This window comes from Nicotiana tabacum, chromosome 10, assembly GCF_000715075.1.
Source record: "Nicotiana tabacum cultivar K326 chromosome 10, ASM71507v2, whole genome shotgun sequence".
Lineage (NCBI taxonomy): Eukaryota > Viridiplantae > Streptophyta > Magnoliopsida > Solanales > Solanaceae > Nicotiana > Nicotiana tabacum.
This window is the reverse complement of record NC_134089.1, coordinates 50,934,851-50,944,564: the sequence shown is the minus strand read 5'-3', so window position 1 is coordinate 50,944,564 and position 9,714 is coordinate 50,934,851. Positions and strand designations below refer to the sequence as shown.

General features: G+C 36.1%; 2 protein-coding genes across 2 annotated transcripts; one reads left to right on the top strand and one right to left on the bottom strand.

Annotated features, from left to right (window-relative positions):
* The first annotated feature begins 265 nt into the window (after window positions 1–265).
* On the top strand, window positions 266–2,517 carry LOC107802017 (expansin-A10). Its single transcript, XM_016625450.2, has 3 exons — window positions 266–499; window positions 888–1,206; window positions 1,953–2,517. Exons 1-3 carry the CDS (start codon window positions 331–333, stop codon window positions 2,254–2,256), a joined length of 792 nt encoding a protein of 263 aa, XP_016480936.1. The 5' UTR covers window positions 266–330; the 3' UTR covers window positions 2,257–2,517.
* Window positions 2,518–3,404: 887 nt separating this feature from the next.
* LOC107802019 (MACPF domain-containing protein CAD1-like) lies at window positions 3,405–9,495 on the bottom strand. The gene is made up of 7 exons (XM_075222840.1): window positions 8,615–9,495; window positions 6,293–6,531; window positions 5,976–6,171; window positions 5,756–5,839; window positions 4,612–4,795; window positions 4,366–4,529; window positions 3,405–4,181 (listed from the first exon to the last, which is right to left on the bottom strand). Exons 1-7 carry the CDS (start codon window positions 8,870–8,872, stop codon window positions 3,558–3,560), a joined length of 1,749 nt encoding a protein of 582 aa, XP_075078941.1. The 5' UTR covers window positions 8,873–9,495; the 3' UTR covers window positions 3,405–3,557.
* Between the last annotated feature and the right edge of the window lie 219 nt (window positions 9,496–9,714).

The window sequence follows — 9,714 nt, the reverse complement described above, 5'->3', positions numbered from 1 at the left end:
AAGAAAACATAAATGTATGCTATACAATTTGTGAATTAAACTCAATCACTTGGTTAGGTTCTTGGCCGGTTCAAACGTGATAACCGTTCACTTTTATATATCCTTCATATAATTAATATCATAATAACCTAAAAATATTTTCTTTCAAAACTTTTTGATGGGGGACCAACACAAAACGGGGAGGGGTCCTGTAGAGTAGGGACCATATTGTATACTTAAAAATCTCATACTCTACATCTCTATAAATAGCCATGCATTAGCCTCACATCTTCAGCAAAGTCTCAACTCCCAACCATAAAACAGTACTCAATACAATCAATAAGTAACAAAATGGCTATTAATGACCAAAAGCAATATCATCATTTTCCATTTCTTTTCCTCCTTTTTCTTGCAATATGTTTGCAACACTCTTGTGGATACTCTCACAATGGAGGGCATAGTGGTTGGAACAACGCCCATGCAACATTCTATGGTGGTGCTGATGCTTCCGGTACAATGGGTATGTATTTACGCTAATTCTTAAAATATTGGCGTAAGAGTAGAGAAGCCGAAATTCAGAATCTAGAGTACGTCATTAGGTCATTGCCTTCTAATAGAGTATATGATATTATTATAAGTGTACATTACGAATTCTTTGAAGGGGAGTCTTGGATTAACAGTAAAAGTTGTCGATGTATGACTAGGAGGTCATGGATTCAAGCCAAAGAAATAATAGTCTCTTATAAGAACTTTTGAACCTCGTGCAGAGCGGAAGCATAGTGCACCATGGTTGCCTCTTCTTTTATATAAACATACGTATACATAGTTCGAGCCATATGACCCATTATGGTGTTACTTTTACGTCATGTACTCAAGATTTAATCTTGTTTGGAACATAATTTTTTCAGGTGGAGCATGTGGATATGGCAACTTGTATAGCCAAGGTTATGGTACAAACACTGCAGCCTTGAGTACTGCACTCTTTAACAGTGGGTTGAGTTGTGGTTCTTGCTATGAACTCAAGTGCAATGTAAATGCAGAGCATCGATGGTGTCTAGCTGGTATTATCACTGTCACAGCCACCAATTTCTGCCCGCCAAATTATGCACCGGCTAATAATAATGGTGGCTGGTGCAATCCCCCTCTTCAACACTTTGATTTGGCTGAGCCTGCTTTCTTGAAAATTGCTCTATATAGAGCTGGCATTGTCCCTGTCCTTTATAGAAGGTACTCTTTCCGTCCCAATTTATGTACTAATGTTCGATTGCGCACAGAATTTAAGTATGAAATTTACGTGGTGATTTCTTTAATTAATGTTTATACACTTAAATTTCTTCTTCTCCTAGTTATATATATATATATATATATATATATATATATATATATATATATATATATATAATACGATAAATAACTATAGCAGGTATAATAACTTTAAAATTGGTGGCTCCATTGCTGCGCTGACATGGCAATTACGTGTTATATCTCAGCACCAAAAATTTGATATTCCGATTTTTTGTGTCTTTTAAGTAATTCACACATCATTCATTTAATTTAATATGAAAAAAATATCTTTTTGACTTTACTGTTATAGTGATTAGAGCTTTGTGACTATACATGAAGTTTACCCCCTAAAACATATATAACCTTCATAATTTGACTATGATTATACAGAATTTCATACATACTACCTTCCTCCTCTTTCATCTTTGACTTGGAACACTTTGTGAAACTCACATAAAGACAATGATATATTCTAGATCTGGGTTTTAAGTTTTATAAGTTCAATTTTTAAGATTTTTAATATTGAATTTATTGTAATTTTATAATTAATATAGTATTTGTTGCAATTGTAGTAAATTTTTACCTATAAATTTATACTTCAAAAATATTGGGTTCAAGATGAATCCGGTACTGCAATGCTACATTCGCCCATGTCTAAAGGAGATTGTTTTATGGTATATGTATGGCAGGGTGTCTTGCAGGAAGAAAGGAGGAATGAGGTTCACCATTAATGGCCATTCCTACTTTAATCTTGTATTGATAACCAACGTTGGAGGTGCTGGAGACATCCGATCAGTGGCCATAAAAGGATCAAGAACAGGATGGCAAGACATGTCAAGAAATTGGGGTCAAAATTGGCAGAGTCACTCTTACTTTAATGGCCAAAGCCTTTCTTTCAAAGTCACAGCAAGTAATGGCAAGACAATTACTAGCTACAACGTCGCTCCTGCCAATTGGCAATTTGGTCAAACTTTTGAAGGAGGTCAATTCTAAAATAAGTTACATGTTTTGATACTCAGCCAGTGCTTTTAAGGAGGTCTTTATTTTTCAAACAATATATGTACGTACGAAGTTATTTTCGTCAAAAAGAAAGTGGAAAGGTCGGAATTAAGTGTCTATGCCCTGTTGATTAGTGTCGCAAATTTATAATGCTAGGTCTAACGACAGCACCTGGCAAGAATTACAACAAATGAATGTAGAAACATGTTTATGTTATATATTTTAATTGATGTGAATATATTATTACTTTAGTTCTGGTATCCGAAAATATGAAATGATTTTAGAAACAATTTGTAGTGTCTCAAAGTAAATATCAATTTAGGAGACCTACATGTTTCTCCTTGCAGAAGCAGATCCATTACTGCCACGGCCTGTCGGTAAAACCTACCACAAAGCGAAAATAGCCTAAATATCTTCTAGAAAATGCAGAGAAATCTATTCTTAAACCTGTCGTCATCGCCTAATGAAAAAGCGTACATTTTCTCACTCGTAATATTGTATTTATATCATATAAGTGGAAATTTTAGGAGAAGGACGAACTAACAGATTAACGGGCTAGTTAGCACCCCTTATGATTAGACCCCGACCAAATAGCACTTTTCCAACACCAATCAAATATGCGTTTTGGAGTTTTGAGATTACCCGATTTTAACATTTATTAGTTTTACCTTTTGGTTAGTTCCCGAGTCGCAGTATTACTTTAAGAAAGATCATAGTAGGGTGTAAAATAGCTATGCTGTCCAAAATCTGGTCCTACTCAGCATTTTCTAGTTTCTTATCCTCCACTTATAACAGTACTCAAATATGCAGAAAACATTAAACAATCTCTTCTTTAAACGCGGCTTCAGAAATTGAAAAGGAAAAAATTCAAGTAATGTCTTTTTCCGAACAAGGGAAAAATCTTAAGTGATACCAACTAGAGACTAGAAAAGTCATTAAACATAGGGGATGTTTGGCGATGACTTCATTTGCAAATACTGAAATTGTTATTTGCAAGTTGAAAGTTTGACCTTCTGCATTTGCAAATATTGAACTTCAATATTTGAAATACTAGTGAAATATTAGTGACATTTTCTACAGAGAGAATAATCTCAAACCAAGAGAAGATAATTGTGCAGCAAAATTTGAGAAATTTACACATCCAAAACAACCAAGTATACATTCTTTTCCAAAGGGAAATTTACCATCAAACAAAGATAGTACACAAGAAACAACCAAAACACCAATATACACCAAAAACACCACCATCTCTCCCTTTCTAGAACCAAATGCTGCATGTTTCAAAACTCTATTAACTAATAATTAAGCAAAGAATACTTTAATCTCAAAACAATTTTGCCTTTCTCAACACCAAGCTTTCCGCCTGTGACAATCCAATGACCTGGAGGATCTTGAGGTCCCTTGCTCATTTCTGTCATGTCAACAAACTTTGCCAACTTATTGCCTATAAAATTCTCCCCTGTAATTGAACTTTCATCGTTATTCCCATTATCGGCCTGTTTCCTTAACTTATCATTTGGTGTATGGTCCCATAATGATCTCCTAATAGTGCAGCCCGGTAACCTTGAATACAACAGCCTCATATACAAAACGTTTCTCGACCCAAAATTCCAGACCCCAAGCTGAGCTCCCGTAACTATGTACACACCAGACAGATCGCCTATGAAAGTTTCAGGGCTCTCAATGGGTGCAGTACTCACATGTGAGAAGTTCTTCCATTTCACTGGCTCAAACCATCTACTATCTTGTTCTTCTGGACCTTGCCACTTTGGAGCGCCAATTGCGACATGACTCTCCCAGTATGGTTGTAGGATCCTAGGAAGAGAAGCGAAATGTTGAAGATGGATGACTAGTCGATTCCCCTTGGACCCTTCAAGATATAGCCGCATGCCAGTCACGGGTTTACGTCCCACTGACACCTGTAGTGGATAAAGACCAAGAGCAGAGGTCAGGCCATTAAATTATTCACTATTACTAAACAAAAAGACGACGCCTGATATATCTCAAAACGAGACTGCCAGACAATTGGTGAGAAACTTCATGGAATAAACAAGTAATGACCAGATAACCTTCTTAAATTTAGAAACAAAGACAGTAGCATACTTGTTCTTGGCTAACATAGAGCTTTTGCCCCATCATGCTGAACTGAAGAGACGGACATACAGGTTCCTTTCGTTGTTGGTTAGGAAGTCTGTCATGTACAGGGGCCCATACTCTTGGGACCTGAAACTCCAGGAAATATCTAAGCTCCTCAATTTGAGGTTTATCTGCAAAAATTTATTCACAAGAATCACTTATCACCAACAAATTACTTATATATTTATGTCTTAAATTGATATAGTATCTTACATTCAAGATAAAGACTTATGGCCCGTGCCAAATGATCCTTCCCTTTGACCCCTTCAAGGAGAAGAGTGATTGGGTAAAACGACATCTCAATGACATCTGGCGAAGATCTAACAGTCTTTTCCCATTGAGTATGGCTTTGTTCAAGATCATCCCCTCCCCTTCTTCTGAAAATGACTGTAACATCCTGCATGAGATACATTCAAAACCTCAAGCTCATTTCAATATTCAAAAAAGTTAGGGAAGTTTACACTCAAGATACACAGCCTGTTGTCGTCCAAAACAAAAGGAAAAAAAAATCATCAACAGATTAATAAAAACATGCTAGTAATGCTAAAAAAAATGCTAGTAATAGCATCGACCTCCAAAGCAAATTGACACCAATACGATCTAAAATTGACAGTCAGAGACACACACAGAGAGAACTCCCCCATTCTCCATCTCTTGCTTCAATGGTCTAGCTGGTGCAGAGTACTAATTTGAAGGAAAATTCTTGTCAAGTCAATTCTAGGGGAAAAAAATTGGGAAAGCAGTTCATTCAATAGCTTCCTGGCGACTACATAGAGCTATGGCAGTATATCAGATTTTAACATGTCAAAGCAGCAGACAAATTTTTAACCAAATTTCATGCTTCATTTTTAAAAGAACAATGATAAAATTCAAAGGGAGTAGTGTACATTTCCGTAATACTACCTCTATCCCATTTGATATGAATTTTCTGATGAGAAGTTGGTCAATTCATTAAAAAGGCTTTCAGTTTTTAAAACTTGTGGAAATTACACAAATAGTATTATGTGTTGAGCTATGTCAAAAACTTTGAAAGGTCTCAAAATTTGAAGTGTGTAACACAGTTGGGTTGGTGGGAATATCGAATAGCCTTTGCAGCACTATGAACATTAAAAGAACCATTACAAGGCAAAACAATTAGTAAGAGGATAAAGGGATTATTTAGCCCTTTACATTTAATAAAGTATTAGTCCTCTAACATATATCGGCTAACATGCACCCTCTTGTATTGGAACAGATCACACACCATGAATTTTGCCTCTGTGTGTCATCATAAGGTAATCCCAGTGAAGCTTTCGAGATTTAGAAAGTTATAAAAGAAACCAACAAAAAAGAAGGAAAAGGGAGGAAGGTCACACACCTCTTTTCCATTTCCGGGAATATATGGTGCACTACTGGGTTGGGGATATACCCCCTGATTATTGAAGAGCGATGGATCATTAGCCTGTTAAATTGAACAAAAGGAAAAGTCAAAAGACAAGCATTACAGTATATCTCAAAGGATGAAACGGACTATAAATAAAACAGCAATAAAGAAAGGTTTTTAGAGATTGAAAACAAAGAAATAAATTGGAACTAGCCTTATCCTTGTATCTCAATAAACCTGAACTTGTAAGGCTTTCTGCGCTGGAGAACCTCTGATTTCCAACATCTTGAACGTAGTTTTTTACTTCCACAGTGGACAGAGGTGATGATATGTGCTGTTTAACATAAATTACATCTTTTCCACCGATAGTTACAGATGTGATTACATGCGTCCCAAAATTTTCAATGAAGCTGTAAGACACAGGAGTAACACTTGCATTAGATTATGATAGAAGCTCTAGAAAAAGGTATCTTATATCTCAACAATAGACAAAATTCACTTGCACAAAAAAATAATTAAGATAATTCCTACCTTGCCAATGCTGGTGGATCCCATGACGTAGGGACAGCTCTTTTAACATTTTCCTGTAAGACCAGTGGGGAGGTCATGAGTTGAAGCTTAGAAAGCGGCATGAAAAATCCATCCATACAAAGTGTCTTTGTAGTGGCAGAATCTACATGCTTTGAACCAGTGTAACTGAACACAACATTGAAGCTACCAAGAGGAGCATGGTCTGAAAGATTAGCCCGTTTATTAAAATACTCCACCATCTGCAATCAACAGTAATAAAACACATTAGAGGGGTAAAAGTTTAGCAAACATGCATTCACCACAAGTATCAGTATCTAAATCAACAACATATGGAAGCCATCACACTTATGACTTAACTAAGTTTCAATCAGAAAGTTTGAAGGTACCACGTAAAGGTCAATGGAATACAGAAATGAGGCTTAGAAAATTATAATTCACACAAAAAAAAAAATATCCAAGAATTATGACTGTGATACAGAGATGAGGGGAGATCCATTTCTGGACATAGATTTCACATGAAGAGAGCCAGCGACATTGATGGAAAAGTCAAGCACCAATATGTGTATGTATGTGTTCTGTTTGTGTTAGTCAATGACTTCTCTGCGAATGTAGCTTACTCTTAAAAATCACGTTTTGGATCACGAGAATACATCATAGAAGTACCATCATAGCATGTTCTCCTTCAATGAAAATAAACAGATAAAGGTGATGTTCACATACTTCAGCATAGTAGCCTCAATATCCTTAATGATCATGGGGTAGCATGATGAGGCGTAATTATTCAGTCCCTTACAAATTGTTTATTTGGAACTTGACCACTATATTAGCCTTTGCAGCATTCCCGTTTAACTAAACAAATTAGTCTGAGACAGAAATCTCCAAAGATAAGGTCATAGAAAGCTTCTAATATTTAATTTTTCTAACTGTTTATACTTGGTGATGGTATTGATATGCAAATCATTGCATTGGTTTTCATGTAAGATAATTTTCACACATTTTACTTCATTGGATTGTTTTTTATTGATTTAGGGAAAGGCACATCCTAATCAGTAGATATAGGCCAGGCGTATTCTTGTGGCAAAAATTTGGTACCAACGCTATCCTCACCCTTAAGTACTTGAACTAAATATGAGATAGTCCCCTGTATAACGAATCTTGTAGACAATCAACCTTTAACTCCATTTTGTAAACCGCCACGTTGTTAGTTGCCCGATAGTACAAAAAGTTGATTTAGACCAAAGATGGTCATGTCTAGTTTAAACTATAGTCAACCACATCTGCAAACATAATCAAAGCAAGCGAAATAGCCACACTTGGTTCATTGCCACATTGTTGGTCGCCCTATGTACAACAAGTTGACTTTAGACCAAAGACCGTCATGTGTAGTTTAGACTAAAATGAAAATATCTGCAACATATAATCATAGCCAGTGAAACAGCCAGACTTGATATTTCATTCATCACAAGCACCTCATGGACTTGCAAGTTTGCTGTCCTCTGGTAACCATATTCCCAATCCCCCTCCCCCCCCCCCCCAAATAACTGACCTTCTAACCGACACAATGTACATACCCCAACTGATATACTATGTAAACCTTTGTTTTATTATTGCTGGTTTAACTACCATGTGAAGAGATAACATCCTCATAAAGCAGATAGGCTTTGATCTCTTTTTTTTACGGCACCACATAAAAGAGTCTGATTAAGAACATATCTTCCTTGGTTCATCTCAAACACGGGGCCTAGACAAGTGACTGCTTTCCCCTAAGATGTCTATTACATACAATAAAGACAGAACCACATGCAGAACATGCATACTGAAATTGCTCATAGACACCCTTAACTGGCAATTGACCTAAACAAGTGGCTTCTTTCCCCTGAAATGTTTACGACACACAATAAAGATAGTAGCACATGTAAAACATGCATACAGAAAATATGCATAAGTACCATTAACTGACAACAGGTTCCTAGATTAGATAAATTTCCTTCCTCTAGAAAGCAAAAGGATAAAAGTTATAATCTTTATACAACAGAAATCAATTTCAACCAGACAACCATTCAATGTCGCATCAACCTAAGCACAGCTTGCAATAACGAGGCTACTTTTTCGAAACAATTAAATGGACGCAGTCCATCATAGTTCAACATTTCCAACTTCAAACACGAGTTTACAATCTTGGAGCACTTGTTTTTAAGCAAATAAATTATTTGGTTCATTTCAAATTTCAATTCGAAATCTAGAGGTAGCAAGAGTGCTTCACACAATTGACAAAAGAGTAAAACTAGTGCCATAGAGGAAACTTAACAACATTGTACATACCTCATTATAAGAGCAAACACTAGTGCCATCGCGACCGCCGGGCCCTTGAAAGTTCTTAATATCCTTTGAGACATTTGGGAGAACGACATCATCATATAACCAAAGATCCCTGGTATGTTCTTCATTAATCTCTACAACCCTAGAACCAGCCACTCCCTTACAATAGAGCAACCTGGTATCATAGTTCACATCAAAGCCCCTACCAAGTGCCTGCACTGCATTTATAGCAGTATGAAAAGCTGCTGCTTTATCCTCCATCACATCCCCCCTCCCCTCTTCCTTCAAATCCAAACTCACCAAACCCCAGGGTAACTCCAAAAATCAAAGTAACAACAACTAAAAAACTGAGAAGCTCAAAATCCAAGAAAAACTCAAAAAACGCAATTCAACAAATTCTTCAAACAATCAATCCACAACCCAAAAACCTTTCTGGCAGAAAAATATCAATTGTGTTGAAATTAGCACACAACATAGATAAAGTTTCAATCTTTTCGAGATTAAACAGCCGCCCCCTTTACCACAAAGCTGTAATCTTTACAACCCATATCTCAAAAAGAAAAATCTCAAGAATGAGTCAAGTCAAGTATATAGAGCTTCTTCTTAGATTGACTAAAAAGAAATTACCAAGAAAAGATTTTTACCCAAAAATAGTGAAAAAGTCCAGCTTTACTGCATGCCCCCTATCTTGATCTTGAATCTTACATAAAGATTTCAGACTTCTGATGCTCTAATACGTCTATGTCTATATATATAAAAAACATAAATATATAGTGTGTGTCTGTATATGTTTACATGTATATATATATCTAACAACTCCCTATGTTTCTTTACTTTACTGTATATAGTACTTTGTGTCTTTGTTGTCTATGTTTTCCAGTATCTAAATCTAAAACATTTATGTCCAAAAAATAGGCATTGACTCTTCAGACTTTTTGTTACTGTTTTGTACTTGGGGAAATGCTCATGGGTTGTATATTTACTTACATCTGACCCGTTGAGTTATCTATTGTACAAAATGTTGATGTGATCGTACGGTTAAGAAATAGAAAGAGGGTGTACACGTGAGTGGACTTTGACTTATGATATTCACATGGAGTGGG

Coding starts and splice junctions, on each gene's coding strand:
- LOC107802017 (XM_016625450.2), top strand. CDS start 331: ATGGCTATTAATGACCAAAAGCAATATCATCATTTTCCATTTCTTTTC. Junction 500..887: donor TGATGCTTCCGGTACAATGG/GTATGTATTTAC, acceptor TAATTTTTTCAG/GTGGAGCATGTGGATATGGC. Junction 1,207..1,952: donor GTCCCTGTCCTTTATAGAAG/GTACTCTTTCCG, acceptor TATGTATGGCAG/GGTGTCTTGCAGGAAGAAAG.
- LOC107802019 (XM_075222840.1), bottom strand. CDS start 8,872: ATGGAGGATAAAGCAGCAGCTTTTCATACTGCTATAAATGCAGTGCAG. Junction 5,840..5,975: donor TATTGAGATACAAGGATAAG/GCTAGTTCCAAT, acceptor TCAATTTAACAG/GCTAATGATCCATCGCTCTT. Junction 4,530..4,611: donor CATAAGTCTTTATCTTGAAT/GTAAGATACTAT, acceptor AAATTTTTGCAG/ATAAACCTCAAATTGAGGAG.